This window comes from Lolium rigidum, chromosome 6, assembly GCF_022539505.1.
Source record: "Lolium rigidum isolate FL_2022 chromosome 6, APGP_CSIRO_Lrig_0.1, whole genome shotgun sequence".
Lineage (NCBI taxonomy): Eukaryota > Viridiplantae > Streptophyta > Magnoliopsida > Poales > Poaceae > Lolium > Lolium rigidum.
In genome coordinates this window covers 259,875,226-259,903,127 of record NC_061513.1, presented here as the reverse complement: position 1 = coordinate 259,903,127, position 27,902 = coordinate 259,875,226, and the positions used below count along the sequence as shown (strand labels likewise).

Genomic DNA, 27,902 nt, shown 5'->3' with positions numbered 1-27,902 from the left:
CGTATAGATAGTCCGACCAAGGAAGATGATATCGTCTCCTTCAAGGGATGCAAATAGGTACAGGTTACAGCTACTCTCCCTGACTTCCTCGATCCTCTACCTTGTCCTTGAACAAAAACATATGATGGTCAGTAAAGCAGATTTACAGCTAGAATAAAATTTGAAGAGTTTTGACTTAATCAACACAAGAGGGATCGCATCACCCGCACAGCTCTACCAAAAGGCAAAAAAAAATTAGCCACCCTGTTAGCATTCAAGATATGCGAGCACAGTTTGTTAGAAAAGATTAATTTAGGACTTGGTTGGACTTCAAAAATCACAACACATATCAGCACTAAACAATTTCAAGAATTACCATGGCATTTAGAGCAACAAAAACTTCCAAAATCATTCACACACAAAAAACTTCAAAAATTAGACAGCTTTACCACGACAAACCCAACATTGTTTTCTCACAGAAGGTCACGGATAAATTCTGCTCAAGTGACAGATGTGTCGATTTTTTTACAAGGATATAGAGGACTACATGTACGAAAAAAAAGATAGACTATCCCAGCATGCATCCAACACCGCTTTCCTAAAAGGTTGACAATAGTTTGGAAGTTTAATAATGAAGCCACTAACAAGTCTGAGCAATATTAAATTCCCAGAGAAACTCGACAAAGGCAAACGCATAAACCAAGAAAATCATCTGCCTGTGACAAAGGTCCACAAATTTGATTATCCGTTTGCTTTAGACCTGCACATCTCCTACAACGGCATGAACGATTGCTCGCCATCTATCCTAGATCCAACCTGCTGAATAGAACCAGTGTCGGTTAAAAAAATCCGAGGTTGTTCATTGTTGCACCCTACCACTGAAGTCAACAAGGTACTACGTGATTAAAAATTCAATATAGCAGCCCCGCTGCTGATCTGAACCTCATGGTAACACTCCAAAAATATGATAAACTGAATAAATGGCAAAGCACTAGGCGGAGAGAGGTACCCAAGACAGGTAGAATCCGCTTGCACATATCAATGGATGGCTTGGCTCGCACAACCCCCCTCTCCGACCTGACATGCTTCATGCCTTCCAAACAGGGAGTGAGCATTGTTTCTATCTCTCTGCCTGCAATGACCAACAAATGCATCAACACACAACACTCAGGGCCATTGATCTAAAAACAGTCTGACAACCACCGGTCCAAGCCTTCAAGGACTCGGTATCCTGCAATAAATGAGCTCTATCTCAGCACTAAACAAATTCCAAGACACCATGGAAGAGATCAAACATCCACAAAACTGGATAGGCTACCGTCCCAAGTAAGATAATGCACAAAAAAACATCGCTGATCTAACAACCTTGCAGAATTAGATCCAAAACTCAAAGCACAGCAACTAAACAAAGACTAGAAAAGATGACTTGAAACTTCACGATCCCACAAATCTGTTCTCTCAAAATGGCACCTATTGGAAAAAATATTTGGGCAAACATTCAACAGAGAGTAAAGCAGCATAGCATAATCATACTTGTTTAGCAGGCAAAGCAGGAAAAGGGATAAATCATTGGAACGGTACGACATAGTGGAGAAAAATATAAAAGCCTATATGCATTTTTAACTTGCGCGAGATGAGCACAATTATTATAATGAGTCGTTTTGAATGAATTCAGTGACTGGGTAGAGGTGTTGTACCTTCTTAGTGATGAACCCAGGCAGTATTTTTTGCAACAGGGCGACACCCGGCCAGGCGACAAGTGCCTTTCTTTAAAGTTGTAGCTGCATCCGTTGCCTATGGTGACGACTTGCTAAAATAAGTCGTAACTGGTGAAGAACCTATACACATAAACTGTGAGTTAATCAACAACCAATAGTGCATGGAAAACTGTAAAATGACACTCATTGAAAACACTTAAGGTGCAGATTGGTGGATATAAAAATGATTCAATTACAACTAACTTGAAATGCTTAATCGGTGAGAATAAATTCCCAAAAAGTTATAATGTGAGCATGCCCAAAGCTCAAATGCTACCTATCAGCACTAAACAACTTCAAGATTTATCGTCACATTTAGAGCAGCAAAAACTTCCACAGACGGCTTTACTGAATGATGACAAACCCAACATTGCTTTCTCACTGAAGGTCACAGATCAATTCTGCTCAAGTGACAGATATATCAACTTTTTTACAGGGATCTAGAGGCCTACATGTACAGCAAATTAATATATAGCAACCCAGAATGTACCCAACACCGTTCCTAAAAGTTTGACAATATTTTGGAAGTTTAATGATGCAGCAACTAACAAGTCTGAGCAATACTAAAGTCCCAGAGAAACTCAGCAAGAGCAAAAGCATAAACCAAGAAAATCATCGTGACAAAGGTCCACAAATTTGATCATCCGTTTGCTCATTTAGAAATGCACATCTCCATCAGCGGTACAAACAATTGCTCGCCAGTTATCCTAGATTGAATCTGCTGAATATAACCAGTACCGGTTAAAAAAATCCCAGGTTTTTCACTGCTGCACCATACCACTGAAGTCAACAAGGTACTACATAATTAAAAATTCAATAGAGCAGCCGCGATACTAATCTGAACCCCATGGTAACACTCCAACACATGACAAACTGAATTCATGGCGAAGCACTAGGTTGAGAGAGGTACCAAAAACAGGTAGGATCTTCTTGCGGACATCAACGAATGGCTTGGCGAGCACAATCCCGCTCTCCGACCTGACATGCTTCATGCCTTTTAAAAAGCCTTCTGTCTCTCTGCCTGCAAGGACCAACAAATGCATCAACACATGACACTCAGGGCCATTGATCTAACAATAGTCTGACAACCACCGGTCAAAGCCTACAAGGAATCAATGAGCTCTATCTCATGACTGAACAAATTCCCACACACCATGAAAGAGATCAAACATCCACCAACCAGATAGGCTACCGTCTCAACTCACAAGTAAGTTAATGCAAAAAAGAATATCATCGCTGATCTAATTTTGCGGTATTAAATCCCAAACTCGAAGCACAACTACTAAATAGAGACTAAAAAAAGATGACTTAAAACTTCACGAGCCCGCAAAACTACAGGGCAGTAAGTTCGTTTTATCGAAATGCCACCTAGTAGAAAAATTGTTTGGGCAAACATTCAACCGAAAGTAAAGCAGCATGCCATCATCATACTTAATTGTTTAGCAGGAAAATCAGGAAAAAGGATAAATCATTGGAACAATACAGTATAGTGGAGAAAGGTATAAATGCCTATATGCAATTTAAACTTGCGCGTGATCAGCTATTACTACTAAATTGTGGCAAACATGGTCTGAATCATGAACACAATTATTATAACGAGTTGTTCTGAATAAATTCGATGACTGGGTAAACGTGCATGAATAAGTGAGAAACATGCATGTGGATAAACCTGTACTATCTTCTTCTACAGGTCCTGCATGTACTGCTTCTCTTACAGCTCTTGACATACATCATACTTCTCTGTTCCTATCGATGGAGCTAAGCATCACAGCGCCACTGTGACGGTGCTCCCCTGCGACCACATTAACACCCAGCACAGGGCCTTCAGGGCCGAGAACTACTCCAAGCACACCTGCCTCTCTAGCTTCACCTGATGAACAAGACTAAAGATAGTTTATTAGTCATTCAACCCTTGAGCAACAAACACTGATATATGAGCCCATACGTACCTTTGCGGTGATCAGACATTCAGACGGGGTTTCTTCTTCAAGGCCTTGCCTGTGTGAATGTAAATAAAAATTCAATTTTTTTGAAAGATACGAGACAATTTAAATGCTCAAAACTTTAACATTGTTCACGTTCGTTGCCATCTCCAGCGAACTCCCTAATAGCCAAGTTGCAAAACAATGGGTTCTGGAATACATCGACATCAAACTAACTGAGACCATAACCAAAACATCTGGATTTGAAAGATATGAAAATAAAGACATCCAAGGCATGCATCTTTAAGCAGTTTCAGTCATAGGGTACTCAAAGACCACCTTCTTCCTGCAAAGCCAGCAGTAGACTGAAGAGAAGGTGTCCAGCTTGTATTTGGTGCTGTTGCGCTCCTTTGGGTTCAAGTAGATCTGAACGAACATCACAAGAAAAAGGATCAGTACTAGCAATGCCAAACCATCAGGCTGACTGTTTAGCGCAATATGCTAAGTTCTATACTAGTGCCAAGTACCATATCAAATAATAGCAATTATACTGCTACATGGTCATTGTATATATGATTTTCCACTTCTCATACGAATTATATGATAATTAATAATCAAAAGCTGCAGAGTCTAACTTGATGACCTTGGCACCATCAAAACCCGCATTCCCACAATCTCGGTAGGGTACACAACATCTTCCAAAATACAGCATCAACAGCTGGTCTCACAATCCTTCCTATTGCAAGAAAAACGACATCCTGTGAAATAAATCACATGATTAATTACTTCATAAGCAGTCGAAGAATTTAAGCAAACTTAAAAAAAACATGTCGATTTTATGAACTGGACCTGCAGCAAGTAATGTGGGACCAAGTGAGAGAAATTACAGTACAAGTCAACAAGTTTAATAAGCAAGAAGCTCAAAACTTCAATACTGTAGAACCCATGCCATCTCATGTATTCATCTCAGAACTCAACGTGGCAACTAGCATTGAGAAATGAGAAAGATTTAACATTTTAATATGACTACCCTATCGAAATCCACTTGTGGCTAAAACAATTCTGCATTTATCTCATGTGTCATTCTGCATTTATCTCATGAAACTTGATTAACCGTGGCTATATCTTCTTGCAACAAGACAAAAATAATTAACACTTCAACATGATTCATTTTCCATTAAATTGATATGTTAGAAACAAATTAATATTCAACCAATACAAACTCTAAAGACAATGACTATTCATAGCTAACTTTTATGTGATCAGCATAAGTAGCAAATCAACATTTCTGTTTATATGTGTAAACAAAAAGCAGAAACAGATTTTAAATTGCACATTAATGACTCAAATAAAGTTCAAACTGATCTTGTGAATGCGCATACACAAGACCTGAAACCCGCCAATTAACATCTATACCTTCAATGAGGACGTATAAACCATCTATGATAAAAATGGGTACATGTTCAATACCTTCAAAGAGGACGTATAAACCATCTATGATAATAATGGGTACATGTTCAATACCTTCAATGAGGACGTATAAACCATCTATGATAAAAATGGGTACATGTTCAATACCTTCAATGAGGACGTATTCCCATGCCGCAGAAGGTCAGGGAAGACGGCGGTAGCAGCAGCTTGGGTGGGACAGACTTCTCGCTAAGAGATGCGCAGAGCCTTGATCTCCGGCTTTGCATGATCAACCAAGGTCCTTATCTGCACGAGCAGGAGCACAAGCAAAATGAAACCTTAAGTTTTCTGGTCTGGACGGGGAGAAGAGATGAGGTCGGGAGCTTACAACGGAGGCACGTGACCTCGACTCGGACAGGATTGGAGGGTCCTCCAGCATCGGCAATGTTCGAGGAGCTCCCTCGTGTCTTGTATCCTCCCGACTATCAGGACCGTAGAAGCCCATAAGTGCCACTCGAACTGCTTGATCCAGACTAACCACTGTGGAATACCTGCATTGTTGATCCGAGTCCTAACAATAACACAGAAATTATGCAATTGCATCAGGCGCACATAATGACAATGGAAATGTTTCGAGATTGGAAGAATAGCTTCAAACCTCTTGAGGTTTTCATGCTGAAGTGTCGACATTGCGTCAATACTATACCACATGAGTGTCTTCCTCTTCAGCGACTTTCTTGGGAATGTCCTAGAAAAAACGCAAGATGAGATCATACGGTCGGATCAAAGGACACTAAATGCCAGTAGTACAATACGAATTATCTGATGTATGCCGGGCAGTCACACTGACCTAATAGTAACTTCAAAGGTGCACTAAACCGGCTCGTAGATATCTATACTGATAGGCCCAACAAACTGACATACATAAACCTTGCTGGTGAAGATTGATCCTTAGTTAAGCTCTTCTAATCACAGGGAAAAGAACCAGGCAACCTAGGTACTCCAGAAATAACATAAAACAGTTCCATGTCAGTTTGTTCAATGTACAGATAAATACAAGCGATGAAAGCTTAAGCTTGCTGCATAAAGCTTGATCAATTAGCGGTGTTCCTTTTGGTTATAGAAAAACCTGAGAATAAGAAAACAAATAGAAGATACAACTGGGGTTCATGTTGATTGTAAATATCTAAGGATGTATACTGAACGTCTGAAGCAACAAAGTTCAATCACTTTGGCTATAATATATGTAGTTTGAGCTACACATATTGGCTTCTATTTAAAAGAATGACACTCATAACTTAAACACAGGCTTGTCCCACGCAGAAATGGCACAAGAAGGTAGACACGGTCTACAACAGAAACTATGAACATGCTGAAGCTTCCTCACAACCAATACCTGAAACAGCCTAGCAGGCAACCAATACTCTTAACAATGCCAGCTAGCGTGTAATTTACAGACAGTTAAGACTACCTTATCACGTCTCCAAAAGACGCATGCATAAAGATTTTTCATATTCAAGTCGGTATTCACAAATGAAAGCAGATATTAGCTGATAGTTTTAGCTTTATTGTGCTTCCAAGAGGTAATTCCAATTTTAAGAATTTGATCAGATTATAAGAATCTTCACCAGCCGAAATCCATACAGAATTAACTCAACAATCTTAAGCTAAAACTATTCGTAATCCTACATATCAATCTTGCAATTAATCACCTCCAACATTAATTTAGCAAAAAAAAATTGCAATCACAATTTACTGAACATTTTCAGGGGAAACAATGTGTGTGATTTAAATGAACTAAATCTCCCTTGTTCTCAACTAAATGTGTGACTCTATACAATCCATTGAACAGTAAGACTTTGACATGCAACACTACATCATTTACTTAAAAGAGAAGATCCATTGCTACCAACACCCCAGATGACAGATGGCATACATGAATATACAAAGATCGAACACCAACTAGAGGATCAGATTGACAACAACATCAATGCATTCACTGCTGATCATAATTTACGAGTGCGGAACTTAACTAATCCAGCCAGGGCAGAGGAAAAGCAGGAAGTAGTCGAAGCCGAGATACACACCTAAGATGTTTTTATGCCTTGGTTATGTATGGCGAACGGCGCAAAGATGCTGAAGACTCGGGGCATGCATAACCAAACTCAATCAGAGTTCATAACATGGATGATCATCAAACTACACTAATCCTAAATAGGCTCCAAATCAGGGTTTGCCTCAGGTCCAATCCTAAATGATGATCATCGTTCAACTACAGTAATCCTAAAATAGGCTCAGGAGTTCAACCAAATATTAGCAGGACACAATTACACCATGATGAACCATAGAGACACACACAAGCAATAATACTACTATACTAGAGATAGTACAAGTCAAAAGTATGGATACCAAATATCAGGTTGCCATCATAGAGAAGTATTCGCCATACAAAAGAATAGGAATGGTGCTATACTGCAACACAAGCACACTACCACGACGATAACTACTTGGTTTTAACCAGCACTGCAGTGCACCACAAAAATACATTCACTAACACAAGATGTTCCTGGCACCTTCTTTGCACACAGGAGCTGGCAAATAAGAGGAAACATACCAAGGTCTGCTAATGATAGTAGGAAAATGTATAAATGGGAGTGTGTATCTCGGTAATAGTCACTGAACATAAGAACAGCAAAAACATGCAACTAACACTTCTAGAGATTTGTGATGTAGCAGATTGTTTGAGAACTGTGTGGCATGGAGAACTGCATATTGTTATCGCTAACCTTCAATGCAAAGATTCGCCACTTTACCAGACCACTTTGCTCTGTAAATTGGCCATCCGTTTCCAAAAAAATCAACACCAAACATGAGCTAGAATTTCTTAACCAAAACTAGAACGATGTAAAATAAAGGAGCTATTCTCCCTAGACAAAACATGATCAAGACCACACGGTACTAAATAGAATCATTCACAACCATATAACAAGATGAGTCTAGGAACACAATATCATCAAGTCCATTGGCTTACCAAGAATACTGGACAGGCCTAGATATCAGATTCTTAGTAAAAGACTTTTGAAAAGTTAGAGGAAAGCTATCCAAGCACATGGAGGAAACAGAAGAGAAACCCGACAACTTACCTAAACTTTGGAATCTAAGAGGAGGTCATTTGAAAGACCATTTAGTTTGCAATTTGGCACCTTGGTGCTAGTGCTCACAAACTCAAAATAGACCCTTCTTTGGCTCCTTACCATCGGAGTAGTCCCTGAGAAGGTGTTAGATCTTCGGTAGCTATTTTCAAGGCCAGCTTCATCCATGGCCTTCTTCACAGGTCCCATGGTCTTGCAGAAGGGGTCGTTGTTCGGCTGCCATGGGTCAGGGCTCCCCTCCTCATCTTTCCAAGAGCATGGTTTTCCCTGTTGTACTTCTTGTTCAACTTGATGAAGTAGTTCATGACTCTGTGGTCGAAGTCCTCAGCTAGACAGATTATAAAGCTCAGTTATATATATGCATGACTCACAACTCATGCATAACAAATTAAACATTACTACTCCAGCCGCCTATAGAAGGATGTCTTAGCTTTGTCAAACTTTAGATGTATCTATATACACTACATAGTGTCTACATACATCCAACTTGACATCCTTTTATGGACGGACGAAGTAGATCATTTTAGGTCCAGTAAAAGTAGTACAGCAACTAAAGGGTCATTGCTGAGAGCTTGTTGTGGAACCAATGCATATATCACTAGACAACAGCGTACTACAAAATAGCTTTTGTGCAATTGCAACATGTGGCATCAAAATCATTTGTACTTTACAAAATCTTTACATAATCACTTTTAAAATCAATGACTATATAGCAGGTGTCACAGTACACTAACCCGCAGCTTCGTGTTGTCTATATGAATTTTTTAGTTCGTAAATAATGGCAGTATATCAAAAAAAATGCTAGTGAATGACAGAAGAGATTTTATACCTCCAAAAAGAGTACCGCCATTGGTGGCCAACATCTAAAACCCACCGTTGGCAATGGTCAGGATATCGACATCAAAAGTACCACCACTTAAGTCAAAGACAAGGATGTTCTTCTCACTGCCCTTTTTGTCCAAGATCAGCAAGACAAAGACTTGACTTTCAAGCCCATGTGTTTGATTCCTCCTTGTCCTGGCAGGGGGTCAATCAGCAGCAGGTCGGCCTCCTTGTCACCTCGCCCTTTTGCTGGAAAACTCCGGATATTGCTCTGGGTTAATTGACACCGGCAGCAGCATGAGCTTGGGGAGGCCGGCACTACCAAGCTCTGTGTAGTCCTCCTTCGACTTCCTGCACCCAAATCACCATAGAAAAATCAACAATTGACATCCACCGGAACCACTGCAAAATATATCAGGGTTGGAGCTTATTACTGCAAAACGGCAAGGCGGTATCTTTCTCCCTCACATCATTCCCTTGTTGAGTTCCCAAAGTCCGTCCTCTCACCGGACAACGCAGAGCCAATGGACCTTCCTTGGGGAAGCCATTCCGGCAGTCAGAGAAATGCCGAGGTAGAAACCCCTGGTTTCAGTACGCGCCAAGCACGCACCAGAAGCCACGACAACGGGTAGCTGCAATACATTAGTAAGCAAACCTCAGTGAAACGGAAACACAAACTACTAGTAAGTAGCATTACCAAACAAAATAGAAGCTTGCAAGCACTATCGCCATCCAAATCAATTGCCTACATAGCAATCTATGCATAAGCAGAAAAATTCTACATGCTTTGAACCTGATAATCTAAATCTAAACTACTTATAAAGGCACAAACATGGAAGAAACATTTGATCTCAGCCGTGAAACCACTTGAATCGAAAGGTCCATATGGCTTCAATGATGAGCGCATCACTACATCGGTAATTACAGGCATGCCGCCGCCTGCCCTCATACGACTGCAGCCCCAAACCCAACCCCGCCGACTCCTCCCTGTATCTCTCCCCATCATGGTTCCTCTATCCTCTATCTCTTCACGAGCGTTAGGGTTTCCCGCCGCCACGCAGCTGCCTCTACTTCTGTGTGGCCTGGACCTCACCCCATGGAAGAGCGGACGCCACAAAGCCACAAGTGCCAAAGAAGCTGGGTGTATTCCGCGCGACACTTGCGAACAAGGTAAGCGCCTCGGACGGCATGGAGGCAGGAGCGCCAGGTAGAAGCAGAGGCCGGCTGTTCGACCTCCACTCCCGATGCCGAAGCCAGCACTTTGGGTACTTTGAGCCGGCTCCCGTCCTCCATGCCCGCACAGTTAGCCGGTACCGCTGCCAAAGACAGAACTGGCTCCGCCGTTGTGAAGGTTGAGGTGCTGTGTACAAGCGGGTGTTTCAGGACGCACATTACCAATCTGGACCAATGCTTGGCCAGGGCGCTCATCTAATCACATCCAATACGTAGCTATCTTTGGTGTGATTAGATTCATCCAGTTGGAGATGTTTCCAGTTAGAAAAAAAGCATATTAATCCAATGTCATATTGAACGAAGGTATTAATGCCGTTGTGCAAATATAAGTTGTTTATCCCTGTTTATGGTGCAGCTATGTAGTCTACAAAAACACCCGATGGCCCAGTTAATTTTAAACACTAAACAGAATTGTTGTTGAAGATATACAGGTCAGTCTGTTTCTTGATATTCAAATAATATTCTGCATTAGATCCTATACGTAAGTGTTATCCTTTTAAGTGATTTGAACGCTCTTAATGGCAGCATTCAAATATCAGGTCCTGGAGTATGTTATTTCAGATCTCTTACTTTATGGAATTTTATCAATTTAGGAGATAGATGGTTCTGTACAAGCCTCTGAAACTTGATACTGTACATTTTTTAACAGCGGCAGTTTATCATTTATGAATTGACTAACTAATTGTTTGATTTTTATCCTTTAAAAATCTTGTAAGTAATATGTTTCCCTCTATCTGAATCATGGTAATAGTCGGCAACGAAGATGATCGATTCATTATCTTTTGTTAAGTTGAAGATAAAATTTCATCTCAATCGTAAAAGTATTTTGATAGAATGTATGAATCCCATGGTTTTTGAGTCGCCGAGTCAAGTCAAGTCGCCGAGGCTGCGGCTCGTGACTTGGTGACTTGACTCAGCGACTAGGGCTTGATTAGTCGACCCAAGTCGCCATGGCCTAAATTAGATTTTAGGGGCAGAATTAGGAAGCAAAATGGTGATTTTTATTGTAATCCTGCATAGTTGGCAATCAAAAATCAGAATTCGGCCTGTAATCTATCACACCCTGGCCTGCCAGGCCCAGCCCAGCCCAACTAACAACTCCCAGCCTTCCCCCTCGTCACTATAACCTAAAACCTAGAATTTGAAAACAGCCACCAGCCTGGAGCCTCCTCCTAGCGCCACCAACCTCTGTCCTCGAGCCTCCTCCTAGCGCCGCCAGCCTCTGTCCTCGAGCCTCCTCCTAGAGCCGCCAGCCTCTGCGCCGCCGGTGAGGAGCGGCGGCAACCGGCGGCGGACGGAGGCAGCCAGCCTCACCGCGCGACCCTCTCCTTCCTCCTAGCGCCGCCGGCCTCGCAACCTCCTGAGCTCTGCACTTTCTCTCCCTTTCTCTCTGAAATCCGGTGGCGGCTAGAGCCTCTCCTCCTAAGCCGCTGTATAGTCGCAGGAAGTTGCCGTTGAGCCAGTGACGTGGCGCTACTTGCTCCGTGAGTCAAGTCGCCTGCGCGACCCAGCCACGCCGCGACGACTCGGCGATTAGTCGGCGACTCAAAAACCATGATGAATCCAGAACTATATGTCCAAGGTTTTGCATTGTACCATGAAACTCAATTCCAAACTAATATAAGTTCACTATTAGGATTGTAGTTGCATTACCTCTAATAAGTTGTAAGTCCTCATTGATTTAATGTTAGTACACTGGCAGCCAAAACACGCAAAAATATTAGTAAAAGGCATCGGGAGGCACCTACCATTCCTAGTCGTTATTGCGCCGATTCCTGAGTGGAGGAATTCGTAAGACGGGTGCCCTCCTGAACCAACCGCCCATCCTGCACACCCGCGCCGGCACCATTATCACCCCCTTGGGCTCTACCACCACACCGAACCATGAAACATAGCAGGAAAGTTAAGTTAGGGTTTTTTTCCGCAGTAGAAAAGAACCCACAGGGTCAACAAAAGAGAAATGGACATGTCCAAGAGGATGCGCCAGGGTACTTACCGGCATACAGCGGCAATCAGCACCAGTCTGTCCCAGGCATCATCATTGCCATCACAGTAGCGCAGTGGCAGGTCAGAATGGGGAGGGCACCGACTAAAAGCCTGTGCAGAATCAGTATAGGAAAATTGTGAGAACATGTTGAAAAAAAACAAGGTGTAATGCTACATGGAAAACAATAACCAAATTGGAATTCATCTCAATGAAACAAATATCGCACAACAACAAAATTTATGAGCACCTAAACAGCACAACATATATCAGCGAAGTACAACATATGGCCAGCAAATATACATTTTTGGTTTTGCTTGTGAAGCGAGTCACATAGATTACCCCCAGGCATGTACAATGAAGCAAAGTAACATAATAACAAGAGTATGATTTTGTTTGCCTGATGACAAAGACTCTAGACAGACTTCTTTTTAAGCAAGAGACAGAGGCCTTCCACTGTCAGAAACCTTACTAGAAGTATACTAAACAAACAGAACAAAAAGATAAAACATAAGAAGATGATCACTGCTGCGATCCGACCCACCCAATAGCATCTAAGCAGTTAATAACATTCTAAATCCACAAATAAAGAAATAATCACTACACAACCTCGGGAATAGTGGCGAGTTCTTTTACATTCAAACCAAGACGGACAGATGGATAGATTGCTGATGGGTGGATTAATTCATTGGTGCAATTGACGGCAGTTGAGAAAATAAACATAGTCGGTCGATCAATCCAAAACATGGACAGAGAAGGGGATTCCTTACAACAGCCACTTATACTAGTGCTATGGCCAATTCATAATTTGCCAAGCCATGTTTGGCTGATCGATAAAGGAAAAAAACACTAGCTTGCAGTTGACATACATGCATCTAGGCGTAGGAGCTTCAGTCCATCGTTCAAGAATCAGCTAGCAGTACCTCAATGCAGCTAGCTACATCGATCGGAAAAACTAGCTAGCCCGCAATAGGAGATGCATTTGAAAATACATAGGCGACGAGGAGTTATACCTTCCAACAACGGCTGAAGCACGTCGATGAACATAGGGGCTGAGGCTTGCGTTCGGGCGGGGCGAAAAGCCCGAGCAAGCAGGGCAACATGGCGTGGCAGTGGCTTCGGTCATCGGCGCCGGCAAGAGTGTGCCGCTGTACAGGTCACCACCAGCCGGCGAGTCGCCTAGATGCTCCCCACTCAACCTCTCTGCCTCCTACAGCAAACCACCCGTGTGGCTGCTGCAAATCAGACGCGAGGGTGTCGGTACAAGCCAGCCGAGATAGGGAAAGACACAGAGGAGGCCTGTCCAGGAGCTGCAGCCACGCCGCCGCGCCCCCGGATCCGCTCGCCGGTGGTCAAGCAGGCTCCGAGGAAGCCGGCCGCCGCGAGGGCCGCGCCTGCTGGCTGGCCACATCGGCTCCACATGGTGCAGAAGTTAGCCGCTCTGCCTCACCTCCACCCGTCACCGAGGCGCTGCCATCCCCATGGACGGCAAAGACCGAGCATTGACGGACTGCTCCTCTGCAACGCCGGTGGCTGGGCTAGGGTCTGTAGCGGGCGGAACGGCGGTTCAACGGCGTTGAATCGGGAAAGGGGGAGGAGGGGGTGTCGTGGTGGTGGTCGTTGGGGAAGGGATTTGGCGGAGTAAGGCCTCGACGGTGGAAGCCCCCTCTCCGTCGATTGGAGGCGGCCGGTGCCCGCGGACGACCAGGAGAGGCGCTTGATTCCGCGTAAGAGCAGCGACGGATGCGGCCGGTGAAGGGTACGGCGAGGCCCATCCTGTGCATTTCCGCCGGAGCCGCGTCGTCCTGGACGGCGAGCCGGCAGATGAGCCGGTCGCGGTATCAAAGATTGGGGAGCAGGGAAGCGGCGACGGGGAGCGAATCGGGTGGATGGTGGCCGGCGAGCGCTTCGCCGGCGAGAGGAGCGGCTGGGCGGGCGGCCGGCGAGGTTGTGGTTGCGCGGGCGGTGGAGGAAAGGGTAATCGAGGTTGGGTGGGTGCGTTCACTTTGTGTGTTTAGGAGCCGATTTCTGCTGATTTCATCGGCAACGACGGAATTAATCGCGGCGTGGACTCCTCTCTTTGTACATGCCTTTTTAAACTTCTACCCGATTAAACACTTCTTAACTGCTCCTTCTATTTTTCTTGTGACGAGACATTGCCTGCCGTCTCTTCAATTTCTACACTTTATTATACTACCCTGTTTACAGGGCTCATTGTAAAATTAGGAAAGTCGCAAGAAATTAAGCCAAAATTTCTAATTAATAGGATGATTTAACTCTCTGGAAATGGCGTCTCTTCTCTCTCTTAATCCCGGTAATTAATACTGCCCAATGCATGCCTCAGATACTCATATTTCCATTTCAATGGGCTATATTCAAGGAAAAGAATTGCCGAGTTGTGGTCCTTCCTTAGATTAGATTGTTTGCCTTCCGATTTTAACTTCCACGGTTTACGAGAGAAAACCAGCATTACTAGGACCCTAAAAAAAATTATTTGGATGTCGACGGCCGCGGGGGAGCCCCCGGAAGCGGCGCAGTGGAGCGCGGTGGTCCTGTCGGGGCCGCAGCGGCGGTTGGCGTCGACGGCGGGGAGCGAGAGCAGCAGGCGCAGCGCGGCGAGGCTGCCGTAGGTGGCGGCGACCATGAGCGGGGTGCGGCGCTCGAGGGCCTTGCGGCGGCCGTACCAGAGGCCGGGAAGCAGGAGTCAAGAAAGCAGTCAAGGGAGTCCAACATAGCACCGCGAGAAATGGAGTGGAAAACTTACCATACAAGAAGAGCGGCGGCTGCGGCGGTGGTCGGCGGCAAAGATAGGGCCGATCTATCCTCTATCCGGTTGGGATTGATGGGGGAGAAGAAGAAGCGGAAGCGGAAGCATGGGGGGATGAGGGAGGGAGAAATTAGCAGTAGTAAAAAAAGGGGAAAGTGAGGAGAGAGAAAGAACATGGTTCTAGTGGAAACTGGTTGCTAGCTTGTGGGTGTCAAGGCAACGATGACCACACATGTCAGCATAGGCTCGGTAATGCTTTGGGCCATATCGGCCTTGGGTTAGGTTGTTGTGCCGTGCCACCATGACACAGATGCTGCCTCACCACCCTGGTGAAGAAAGTCCTAGTTATTATTATGCTCATTGAAGAAACTAGTTAGCTAGCTAGTTGCAAGATTAAACTAGCCATGCACGTATGTTGAAGCATGTCCTTTTTATCCATCCAAACATTATTATTCATATATTCATGGTTATTATTAATTCCATCACGCATGGGGAACTAGTCATAACTAAGAAGGCTCATGGTACATGCATGACCATATACTCCTAATTAGCTAGTATACATTATGTAATGCAGGTTCATGGCGCAATGCCGTTGCCATTTTAGGTATGCACATGGCATTCATGTAAGAGCAGGTCTAACAGACCCCGTAAAAGGGGCAAACCCGTATAATAACCGCCGGTTTGAGGGTTTCGGCTCTACCCGGCCGTCTAGCACGCCCCGTAAAAACGCCCCCCGAATCATTTTTTGCTGTTTTCGAGTACGGGGCGGGTCCTCGCCCCTACTTGTGCGGGGTGGGAGCGGGGATAGTGGGCGAAACCACTATCGTCCACTCCACTGCGCGGGAAGCATTTCGGCCGAAGCCAAGCCGCCGCCGCCGCCCGATCTCCTCCCCCGCGCCATTCCCGGCCGGATCCGGCCGCCATGGACCGTCCGCAAGAGCCGCCTACCGTCGGCGGTACACCTCCTTCGGGCGCGGTGGTTGATGTCCCCGTCGGAGGTCCGCCGACCGCCGGCGTCGTGTCCGCCATGATCGCCTCCACCATCCCGTCGAAGAGGAAGAGGATCCCGAAGCAATTCTTCGAACCACCGGCGGCGGCCGCCGATTCACCGGGCGAAGCGCCGCCGGCTGCCAAGAAGACGGGCCGGTTGAAGTCCAAGGCCGCCGGGCCGAGGGGCGTGGCGCCGGCCAAGGTGCGGACCAAGGCAATCAGCCGCATCGGCCTCGCGCCTCGGCCGGCCTCCAAGGCCACGACCCCTCCTCCGTCCGTTCCGGCCGTTGCGCTGCCCGCGCCGCCCGCGCCGCCGCCAACCACCATCGACGTAGACAAGGTGTTCGATGTTGAGTCCACAACATCGTACTTGGACATGCTCAACGATTCCGCGGTGAATTTGGACACCGGTATCGGTGCATTCGATGGGGAGTGCAATGTTGAAGACTTTGATGATGAGAAGGAGGATGAGGGTGACGAGGACGAGGTGGTTGAGGTTGATCCGGCTGCCGCCGGTTCTTCGTCGACGCCGAAGCCACGCACGGCGAACTACGGCGAGATCGAGGACGTCATCTTGGTCCGTGCTTGGAGCAAGGTGGGGATGGATGCGTGCACCGGAGTGGACCAAGGCGGCAAGCGCTATTGGCGGCGCATTGAGGATCAATACCACCAGCTGAAGCCTCGCACGAAAAGCATGGCGGACAGATCCTACCGCTCCCTTGAAGGCCGATGGAACATCATCAAGCCGGCTTGTTCTCGTTGGAGTGCTGCCATGGATCAAGTGGCCGACAACCCTCCTAGTGGATGCGTGCCGGAGGACTACGTAAGTTTTCCTTGTGTTGATGATGTGTTCATGATGTGGAAACATCTCCTCATACTATTGTTGTGCAGCCCAAGTATGCTCAACAACGGTACAAGGACATGGCCGGCTCAAAGATCAAGGTGAGTCTCCGGCGAGCGGTGGCGCCGGTGGTGATGAATCCGTTGATGGTTGATCACATTTGGGAATTCCGTGGCTTGAACATTGCCTATGATCGTGTTGTGATGTTAAAACTATGAATTATGCATCACATATTTTGGATGTGCTATGTTTGATGTGAAATTGTTGTGCAAATTTCTGTCTAAAACCCTCGTTTTGAGGGGCCAAAAACTCGGGCGAGCTAGCAGAGCCCGTATCCCCACCCCGTAAAACAGAATATTCTGTTTTACGGGGTGGGGATACGGGCTCTGCTAGCTCGCCCGAGTTTTTGGCCGGCGAAAACCGGATACAGGGCCCTTTACTCGTGTTATACGGGGCGAAAAAATACGGGCCTGTTAGACATGCTCTAAGCTAGCTAGTCCATGCATCACTTTTCTTTATTTTATTTTTGTTTCCATTTCTATTTGTTTTTCTGTGACTAGTACAAATGCCCGTGCGTTGCCACGGGGTTCAAAGTATCTTTGATTGCCATAATATATAAAAGTAATGTACGTGAAAATATCCGAGCTACTATAGGAGAGTAGTCACCCGCAAGGCAAGCTAGCAACCCAGCAGACCACCCTCTTGGTTTCCCTGATCTCTTCAGCTCAGATCATCTCGTGCTGACGTTATCTTGAGAATGTTCGCTGTCCAAAACCAAGTTCTCAGATCATCTCATGCTGACGTTATCTTGAGAATGTTCGCTGTCCAAAACCAAGTTCTTCGCGTGGCTGCTCGTCCAGTCGCAGGTGCATACTCGTGACTTCTTTCTACGCAAGACCACCATCGGTAAGAGTTATCACAAATAAGAGAATAGAATAATAATATAGTGCAATTTGATCATACCTACTTGTATAACAAAGTTAATAACAGGCCACAAGTTGTGAATCACATACAACTGGACAAAATAATATTCAATTGTATTACAATGGATGTCAGTTAAACATTCCAATGAAAGAAATAAAATGGTAGGACATAAAAGTTCTTCAAATTACCCAATCACTTATCAAAGGAAAGAAAATGTGGAAAATTAGACGAGTCTACAGAAAAAGAAATTATCTCCTGGACTTTATAAAATTGTATTTTTAGATATTACAATGGATGATAAGTTTAACTGTTTATCAAAATTCTTAAACTACAATTTTTTACATAGTAAATAGTTGATGTACATCATCGGAGATGCGTGGCTGACTAATCTTCTATTTCTAAATAGTTGGTCCCAATTTCCCGGTCTCTCGTGAGGCCACGTCACCCCTTTTTCCACATGATAGTCCCGCACCATCTCCTCCGCCGCCGCGACCTGTGGCCTCCTTCCGCACCATCTCCTTCGCCGCTACGAATTGTAGCCTCCTCACGAGATTTATTAGGTACCTGCCTCGAGATTTATTAGGTAAGACACAACCTACATATATAATCCCTTGCATCACGCTTCCTTTGAAGCTTAGCAGTCTATTGTTGATGATGCCTTCAGCTGTTTAAACTGTATCAGGTGGTTGCTCATGTCTTTCTTTAAGTAATTGATTCTTACTTTGATGTGTCTTTGGCCTCTTCTATTGTTTATCATTCTTACATAATCATGCCGAGTACTACCAGTACAGTGCACTTCCTTACCAAAAGAAATAATGTCTTTTTTTTTGTATGTATTCATCTATGAGCTGCTCAAGAAAAAGAAGAGTTAGCTAAATATAAATATCAGTACTCCAATCTGTCTGACAAACCCCAAAAGATGTGTTAACATTTCAATGCACAGTTGAACATTGTATATATTATAATATTTCCATGTGAACTTTTCAGATCTTTTGTTCTTCATTTGAATTCTCTTGCGTCCAGAGCACATGATCTAAAAGCAATTTCCAGTTTCATCTGACCCTATTTTGTTCATTAATTCAGCATATGGTTAACACAGAGATTCATCATTTGGGTGCAAGTGAATTCAGTAGTCTTTTTTGAAGTCTGTCTACGCTAACAGAGTACCTTTTATGTACTATACAATTGTTTCTGCGCTCTTACAAGTTAGCCTGACTGCCGGGAAGCATTGAATTTATGTTAATGCAATTCATCTATTCATGTATTCATTCAACATTTCATATGGAAATATCAATATTGCTTCAGATCTTTCTTTGATCTCATTGGTATCTCTTTCTGTTCAAATAATGTATGTTGTGTTTTCAAGTTTTTCATCATAAAAAATAGAAGATATAAGTTCCGCAGCAAGGCGCGGGGTATCATCTAGTTATCATAGTTCAGCTTCTGTGAAAATTGTAGCTAATGAAGCTCGTTAAAATGAGAGCCTCCAAATCTCAAAGCTTGATACATGAATAGTAAGCATCAATAATTGATATTCTGCACCAAGATCTCTGAGATTGAACTTGTCACTAAATAAATCAGGTAAACATCTGGTATTTAGAATATCATGCTTAAAAATTACATAATCCATGAATTTCGAGATTGAGAGCCAAGCAAATATGAGTTGCCTCCATATATATTCCAGAAAATAGAGATTAGCATGAACTAAATTAATATCCATCAAATGTAATGTAATTTGTCGTGACTTTTTATGAATGCATATGCTGGTGAGGTTGAGAGTCAAGCAAAATTAGGGAACAAAATGAGCATGAAAATTCAGTAGGATGTATCATACTTGGAATATCTACTTATAAAGGGATCAATATGTACATACCTGGAAGCTTTCAAAGTAAGAGTTAAATTGAAGCTCCTTAATATGATTATTGTGGTATTGAAGATACCATTATATGCTTGCTTTGTTGGAATATATTCATCGGTGAATTTCTGTTTTTTTTCCAACGAAACATTAGTGCTTCTTAGTCAGACAGATAAAACCCTGCACCTTTAGGCAAACAAGGTTATTGGAGAGCAGTGAAACCTCAGTTCATTGAACACAACATCAGCAATATAATAATAACGCGCGTAAGACTAAAAAATAGTGTACTATTCAGTATTCAAAAAAGAGAATGGCTGATCATGCGATGTACAAAGTCATATACGAAGGAACCTGCAGTGTACAAACCTGTTGATCCTTGATTGGTAATTTCCACGAGGACCTCCTGCTAGCTCGAAGATGTCTCGAAGATGTCAGACCGCGTGCCATTAAAGCCACAGCTTAGGCGTGTCTCCGGGACGAACTCCTCCTCTGCATTTCAAATCCATATCAGAAACTATGGTTCTTTTCTTGGCTAAAGGAAACAATCAACCGCGCTGTATTGTGCATGGTACAGATGGAACATCTCATGTTTAAGTACATAAAATTGGTAGTCTACACATTTTAATTAAGTTTTATACTGCCCTGTTTGGTTGCAATGAATTGGGCTCTGAATTGGCTTTTTAGAATTGAGGAGCCCAATTCTAGTATTTGGTTGTACTCAGTATTGGGCTATAGAATTCGGAACCAATTCCGCGCCCCTTCCCCCGTGCGGCCAACTTACCGGTTCACGAGTACAGTGCTCCAGACCTCTATATTGCCTCGGAATTGGCTTCTCGCTCGCTCGCGTTCTCTCTCCCAAAACGAAAACAGAAAGTACGAGCTGCAAGCTGCAAGCTGCTCTGTCGCCGCGCTGGAGAAGCCTTCCCCGGGGGCGCCGCCAGGTCCGTTCCGCCGCCTCCCTCTCCCCTCCCTTTCCCTGTCCGGTCTCCTCCGTTCGCCCATGCCCTCCCTCTTCCCTGTCCTCCCGTTCCCCTAGCTGCACCCTAGCGTAGAACGGCGGCGTGATGTGCTCGGGCGGCGGCGCAAGGTGGTCGAGCGGCCGTGGGTGGTGGTAAAGCCTTGGCCAGCCATCTCCTCCGGCGGTGGACGCATCCCCTGGCTCCCCACTCCCCGCGCGACCCGAACCCTAGCTAGTTGGACGGCGGCGGCAGGAGGTAGAGAGGCGGCGGGAAGTGGTCAGCGATAGGCGGCGGGCGAGCGGCGGCCTCCCCTCTCCTGTACCGAGCCTCTCCCTGTTGGTCCCCTTCCCCCGGCTCCCTCTCCCGTCAGAAATACTCTCATTTCTACACATGTGACATCCAAACAGGAATTGGTATTCCATTGAAACCTGTTCTATAGCTCAATACCACGTGCATCCAAACACTCTATGTGGTATTCCATTGAATTGGTTGATTTGGTTTTCCATTGCCAATTTAATTTAGAGCCCAATTCATTGCAACCAAACACAGAACACGTATTTGCTTGCCTCTTTCACGCTCATACTTTTAAAAAATATTTGCAATGGGCCAGTTAAACATAAAACCCTTCTTGTATTACCCTTCTTGTATTTATGTCTGGACTAATTAGAACACATCTAGCTGTAATTCAAGAAGATGGCACTAATGTAATTCAAGAACGCATTTTCTTCTGCGCGTAGTGAAATTGAATGGACCGAGATAAATAAGTATGGCAACAATCTACTACTCAGAAAGTAGGCGCTCATGGAGTGTTCATAGACTAAAATGAATACTTTCATGGCTGAACATTGAGAACCCAATTCGTCCATATGACTTACAGGAAAGAAGATGGAGGCGACGCATATCACGGACAGCACTATGACCTCACTACAAGACCGGATTGCATGAATTTCAGAGGGGTTTACTGAAATTTCTGTAGTGACCTAAAACCTGCAATTTAGAAGGCTGCAACATCAGTTATTGGAAACTAAAAATACCGTTTAAGTCAACAAAGGAAAGCAGGGAAGTAAATCAATTTTAAAACACACAATAGCAGAGAAGTGCACTAAAGCTGGCTTGGATGGTTGAAAAATGCATTTATCCTACTCTATTGAAGTGTGTTGATACTTTAGTTTGCAGTTAGAAATCTTTTTGCAACTGAACAAAAAATGCATTTACCTAGCAACATAAACAATGTTCTTTCTTTCAGGGCGGAAATTTCATTTGTTTAACATCATAATCATACTCATGAAGAGATAAATAATGTTTTATTTTCATTCCTTCCCTGGCAAGATAGACCTAAGGCATTAAGCATATACAGGGATAACATAAATTTATTTACCCATGGAAACATCAATCATAAGGAAGTGTCGGTTAGAGAAAATATCACAATATTATTTCTCTCCTTACAAGAAGATAGTCCTAAACCACTAAAGTATGCAGAGGAAGAGCAATAAATTTACAACCAAGACCCATCCAACCAAACCTAGATGCCCTCGAAGCAGATCAGCCAAAAACTTGAAATAAGTAAAATAACCAAATCTATAAAGCCTCAAAACGGATTGGCCAAGCCTGCAAAGTGAAGAGAAAGACAATGAAGGGAAATAAGATGAGTAAAGGTATGCCAAAGCAAATCTAGAAAAGAAGAACTAAGATACGAGCATTGCCCTAAAAAAATTTAAATACAAAGGTTTGATTTAAGAACCTGCATACTTGTCCTTGAAAATATTTGTCATATATCTAGAGAAAAATCTTCACTTTATATGGATAATATACCAATAAATCCTCAACTGAAGCAAACACGATGTCCAGGGCAGTCATCGGTTCAGCGCACATAATCACAAGTCAAGGGTCGGGAAAACGACCAGTACGAGGAGATACGACTATGATGGCGGTGTCACCGTTCTGGAACTGAAAAACACAGAAGGTTGAGTAGAGGCACGGAGTCTTCAGCATCAATCTCAAAAGGGCACTCGGAGGAGGAACCAGCTTCACGGCAGCTTAAATGAACAAAATACATATTAGCATCTTGGTAAAGAAGTGAATAAAATACATGACAACACAGATAACTATTGCAGCAGGAACAAAGGTTGATAAACTTTTTTGTCAGCCAAATTATCTGTCTAGAGTCTAACTTGTATGACCTCTTTTGAAAAAGGGCAACCAATTCTAGAATGGAATCCCAAACTCCATCTCTTCTGTGAGCAAATTTTTTTAGATGTACCTCAAGGAACATCCAAAATGAATAGTATGTTCTGAAAAGTATAGCCTAACCTAGACTTGACATCCAGCGAGAGGAACAAATCCAAAAAAGAAAATTATAAACATTAAGCTTTACGAATCAACCATAGCACATCTTAAGCACCTTGGCAGGGAGTCACCCAAGAAAATGCCTGAACCAACATGTAACAAATAACAACCACAATTTGGTATTGTATAAACTGATTTGTCTTGCAATTTAAAATAGTTAAATTATGGCAGCTTGGTATCTTAGAAACTTACTCCAAATGTAGTACTTCTATGACCTTTCATCCATATATTTTGCAACCCTTCGTGAATCAAGGCACTAACTGAAATATAATCAATAAAGAGTACCCAATAATGTACTGACTTCATCATTTCCTAGTACATGACTAACATGACGGTGTAATGAACTGAAATATGCAAAAAAGGGTGTTGTTAGAACGAGTTACATGAGAAGATCATATATAATTCAAGAAAATAAAATGGAATATAGTCTGAATAAATATCCTATTTAACTCCAGAAACCATAATAAAAATGGAGATTCAACTTCTAGTTATCCGTAACACAAAATCTTTCAAGCATGTCAAATGATCTCTGAATGACTTTTAGTTTTAATGATCTTACTTTTGCTTTCACAAATGATAAAGTAGAGGCGACATCAAGATCAAGCAACCTCCCTTGACTGTCCATGTTTCCGTTCAAATCCTTTTTGTTTATCTCCAGCAGCTCATTTTAATTTTCTAGGGACTTGACCTCTGTGCAATAAAAAATATTACAACAACTGTTAGCCTGATAGACAGTAATCAAATTCACGGGGAAGAATCAAGAATTAACTAATGTTGCATCATGGATAAAAACAGTGTTGCTTATGTCTAATCAGGTTGCTAAAATCAGGATAAACTATCATACAGCTTAGGTTAAATGGCATCAAACACCGCTGATGCAAACAACACAGGGAAAACTAATCAGATGGTGTATTAAAAAAACCTCCTAAGAATAAAATAGATCTGCAGGTCTTCACTAATCAAACCTAAATCTGAGCTAGGTTTCAGGCAAGCTGTAATTTAATTTACAGAAGCTCAATATCCACCTTGACATCCGAGCATTTAAGTTGAGTCCATATGTGACAGCAAGCCCAGCAAGCCATACCTATATCAAATGGAAACATTGTTTAGACGGAGAAGCATATTTGTTGAATTAAAAAAATGCAAGTTCTCTAATGCACACAACAAGTGAACGATTGGGTGAAGCAAGATCATAAAAATAATCAGAATGGCATTGTGAGACAGCAAATAATCGAATGTACGCAGAAACAAAATAGTGTGGACATAAATTTGTCATTCAGCTATAGCAGAGTTCAGAAGCAAACCTCAATGAGTGCTAATGTCTCCAACATTGTCCATTGATTTGACCTCATGTACCCACGCTGTTTCATCTCATCAGCAATTTGTAGCCGAAGGAACCTTCCGGCAGTACCTTGCATAAGTTGTCCACGGTACGAATCTCATCCAACATCACAGATGCGTGAGGCATATCAGTGCGGGAAGAAGATTGGTACAGGAGGCCATACCTTGTGAGGGCGGAGGCTCTGTGGCGGCTTCGTGTGAGGCGGGTTTCGTGTGAGGTCATGTGTGCCACCGTGGGCGGCCGGCCGGCCGTCATCGTCATCTAAGATGAGCTACCCAGCTTCGCCCGCACATGCGCCATGGGTTGTCCGGAGGGACGACGCCAAGTCGTGGGATCCGTGAAGGCGCTGTTGGCGGCCGCCGCGCGAGATGCAGATCTTGGAAAAGCACGGGGCTCCGAGGCGTCGGCGGTGGCGTCACGTCGCAGAGGCGGCATGTGGTGTTCCCAATGACAGGGAACATCGGGAGGAGGTTGGCGCAGGAGAGGTCGCCGGTGACCGCCGGAGAGGAGGTGTCTCCACTCTACAAGCGGCGGCGGTGCACGACGCGTGAGGGAGGAGTGCGGGCTGCGCCTGGAGTTGGGAACGAAGGAAATTTGGACTGCTGGTTAATTTCCCACGTCATTAGGGGCTAAATTGCAAAATGTGCAGCGATGGATGGACGGAGCGACGACGAAGGGATTGACGTATTGGCAGAATAAGGAACAAGTTCCTCCTTTTTAAGTAGTGTAGATTTAATAGGCTGTACAAATAGACCGACTGCATAGCATATGGAATCACCAACAAATCCGCTACAGCGACCTAAAACACTATCAAAAAGGCAATATATGTACAACACTATTAAAATTAGTGGTTAAGATTTAAATAGAAAAATCTGAAGAACTTGTATATATGTACAACACTATTGTTTTTGTCTCCTCAAAGCAATATAGGTTGGTTACTATATGGAAGCAAATGATCCATGTAATAAATAGAAGAAGTAAAGCAGATCCACTCATTTTATAAGCAGACCGGAAAGAAGAAAATGTTTAAGGCTATGGAACTATCTCTGATACATGTTTGAAGCTAGGAACATTAACTGGTGCCTTCCATACTAATGGAATTTCATAAACTCTACATGCTTGTTTCTTTTTTCCCATACTACATGGCAATGCCCAATGGTATCCTAACAATAACAATGTCAATAGTATGCAAGAAAGCGGGCAGTCGGTGATAAATATTGTCCAGGAGACACTAACTCTATACATCATGTTTCCAAAATTGCTGTGGTTGGCTAAAAATAAACTCTATACAGCACAAGTTTCTTTCTACCTATCTTGTAACGCTGACCAAGAGCTAACCAGGAAGCAGAACGTGACTGTCATTTCAGGTGCAATCACATCTCTTAGGAGCACAAGTGAAAAAAGAGGCACTAAAATGGCTAGGGAAAGATTATAGTAACATGATTTCATAAACAGACATGTAACTTGGGATATACTAATCTATGTTGCCTGGGACATACTACTTTAGTGCCTAAATCAGGACCATAGAAATCAGTATATTAGGCACTAAAGTAGTTATGCACTAAAGTAGAAAATAGGCATAAGTATGTACCAAAATCAGTACCATAGAACTTATTCAGACTGCCAACTGATCACCATTGAGGTCAAAACTTACCAGCAGGCAGAATATATGAAAACAGTAAAGAAAACCACAAAGTCCATATCTATCAATTTGTATATTGCACGCACCAAGGGGAGATGATAAACTGAACCATGCAGTACAGCTGGCGTAAGCATCATCAAAATGAAGAAACATGTTGAGCTTGCAACTTATAACAGATGGAGCCATCCACTTTCACCAGCTTGTTTTATCCGAACAAAAAGAAAATCCATGAATGACGCGCAACATAATTGATCATGGATCAATTACACTGGCTGTCCTTGGGAGGATTCTTAACATCATTTACCTAGAGAAGGCGCGCTAGTGGTGGGATCACATCGCGGAAGCAGTTCTGGCACGACATGCCGACGGCGAGACTCACGGTGATCGCTGGATCGAAGCGCTTGAGCAGCTGCTCTAGGAGCAACTGCGTGGACGTGGCGGACTCCTCCAACGCCATCAACACCTGCTTCGTCTGCGCCGAAGGCCGAACGGACGACGCCGTCGCGACTCCTCCAAACAGATCGAACCGAGCTAAGGATTTCGCGCAGATTCACCGAAGTAAATCCGCACCTGCGCCCGGATTTACGGATCAATGCCGAGAGAATGCGAGTGCGCGGCGGGGAAAATTTTTGTGGAGATTTTTCTGGCTCTAGATACCAATTTGTGACGACCTGACCTGATGGGGATCAGAATCGCACAAAGGATTTGAACTGGGGATGAGAAATTAGAAGCAAGAGGTGAGGAAACAGAAGCAAACGAGATGAGTCGATTCAGAGTTCTATTCCTTCGATACCGATACAGAGAAGGAGCAGGGTATTTATCTCCCTTCGCTCGCACACGAGTTGGGCCACAACCGGCTTCCAACACAACACACAGGCAACCCAAGGCCTAACAGCACGAAGTGCACTCTCTAGTCATTACAACAGTACTTAGCCAGGTTCTGCAGGTACTGATGTGATGACAGTTCTCAGCTGGGATACCCTCATGTCACATCAACTATGAACTAAAGAACACAATCATTTGAGTAACAGAGTAGAAGCTAATCCTATGTGTAGGGATAAGTATCTAAGGTTGTTTTATACTGAACACAAAATTTAAAGATGCCTTGGGATTGCCTGTTCACGAGATCTAAGAGGATTACCAAAAGCAAAAAACTTAGAAACACATAAGGTCAGTGAGCTGTGATGCTGTAAACCTACTCGTGATCAAGGATCTTCTTTGGCAGCTTTTTATTTCCATCGCCATGGAATTTCGTCCTTGCAAGTATGTCCGCTGCATCAAAATTCCTCAGCAGTACATCCCCTTGTTTGCCACCTGAAGCCAGGTGACAACAAACAATGCAAAAGCTCATCTCGTGCAACAAGAATCGAACTGACACTGAACCCTGAAATCCAAATATCAAAGTACACGGTTAACACTCATGAGATTGCACATATGCATGTCTTATTGCTCACACATGGATGTAAAGTGTACCTTGTTCCCTAGGTAGCCCATGATACCCGATCCAACACATGACACATTCAAATGGCGAATGTATGGCCTAAGATTGCTTCTCACCCAGACTGAGGCAAATATGCCCACCATCTGCTTGCTCCTGATGCATCTAAAGCATCCCTGTTTTGTGAAGCTCTCTACTGCACTGTTACTTGTAGGGGAAGGCGGCGGAGGAGGTTGTCTCCGAGCGGCGGGGTGAGCAGCGGCGGGGGAGATTATCTCCGGGCGGCCGGGACGAGGGGCGGCGGCTGGGGGTCAGGATGAGGGGCGGCGGCGTGGGTTGAATAGGGGAAAAAAGAGGGCATGGCATCTGGGGCGAGTGTTTTTGGGCCATGGCATCTGGGGCGAGTGTTTTCGGGTCTGGCGGCCCATACGTTTCTCCGCTCGGGGTGGGATGGCCCAAGTGCGCGACGGGAGTACGACACGGACGACCAAAAATCTTGACGTATTGGAAGAGTGGGCAGAATAAGGAACATGTTCCTC

At 44.0% G+C, this 27,902-nt stretch overlaps 1 protein-coding gene, 2 long non-coding RNA genes and 1 pseudogene across 10 annotated transcripts; all 4 read right to left on the bottom strand.

Moving 5' to 3' along the window:
- Positions 1–459: 459 nt before the first annotated feature.
- Positions 460–9,639, bottom strand: LOC124668382. Of its 6 annotated transcripts, none has more exons than XR_006991668.1 (15): positions 9,477–9,639; positions 9,050–9,393; positions 8,212–8,548; positions 5,919–6,061; positions 5,727–5,816; positions 5,457–5,639; positions 5,183–5,374; positions 4,302–4,416; positions 3,998–4,084; positions 3,686–3,734; positions 3,412–3,606; positions 2,647–2,757; positions 1,677–1,817; positions 989–1,111; positions 460–798 (listed from the first exon to the last, which is right to left on the bottom strand). It is a non-coding gene; the product is annotated as an uncharacterized LOC124668382 (long non-coding RNA). The 6 variants fall into 6 exon arrangements; XR_006991671.1 differs by having other exon boundaries at positions 4,294–4,416; positions 5,237–5,374; XR_006991672.1 differs by having other exon boundaries at positions 3,412–3,619; positions 5,237–5,374.
- Positions 7,795–7,896, bottom strand: LOC124668778 (annotated as a pseudogene).
- An 8,865-nt stretch (positions 9,640–18,504) lies between the features above and the next one.
- LOC124668674 lies at positions 18,505–21,578 on the bottom strand. The gene is made up of 3 exons (XR_006991787.1): positions 21,471–21,578; positions 20,003–20,125; positions 18,505–19,822 (listed from the first exon to the last, which is right to left on the bottom strand). It is a non-coding gene; the product is annotated as an uncharacterized LOC124668674 (long non-coding RNA).
- Positions 21,579–22,116: 538 nt separating this feature from the next.
- LOC124668673 (type IV inositol polyphosphate 5-phosphatase 9-like) lies at positions 22,117–27,652 on the bottom strand. 3 transcript variants are annotated; one of them, XR_006991785.1, is made up of 7 exons: positions 27,399–27,652; positions 27,125–27,309; positions 23,967–24,025; positions 23,501–23,631; positions 23,134–23,285; positions 22,337–22,631; positions 22,117–22,203 (listed from the first exon to the last, which is right to left on the bottom strand). XR_006991785.1 is itself a non-coding variant. In XM_047205768.1 (3 exons), the coding sequence occupies exons 1-3, from the start codon at positions 27,507–27,509 to the stop codon at positions 23,983–23,985; spliced, it is 339 nt and encodes a 112-aa protein (XP_047061724.1). In that variant the 5' UTR covers positions 27,510–27,652; the 3' UTR covers positions 23,802–23,982. The 3 variants fall into 3 exon arrangements, 1 of the variants encoding a protein (XP_047061724.1); XR_006991786.1 differs by lacking the exons at positions 27,125–27,309; positions 27,399–27,652 and adding exons at positions 24,246–24,339; positions 24,447–24,511; XM_047205768.1 differs by lacking the exons at positions 22,117–22,203; positions 22,337–22,631; positions 23,134–23,285; positions 23,501–23,631 and having other exon boundaries at positions 23,802–24,025.
- Positions 27,653–27,902: the final 250 nt, after the last annotated feature.

Coding starts and splice junctions, on each gene's coding strand:
- LOC124668673 (XM_047205768.1), bottom strand. CDS start 27,509: ATGGTGGGCATATTTGCCTCAGTCTGGGTGAGAAGCAATCTTAGGCCA. Junction 27,310..27,398: donor TGGGCTACCTAGGGAACAAG/GTACACTTTACA, acceptor TTTGGATTTCAG/GGTTCAGTGTCAGTTCGATT. Junction 24,026..27,124: donor AAGAAGATCCTTGATCACGA/GTAGGTTTACAG, acceptor CATTTGATATAG/GTATGGCTTGCTGGGCTTGC.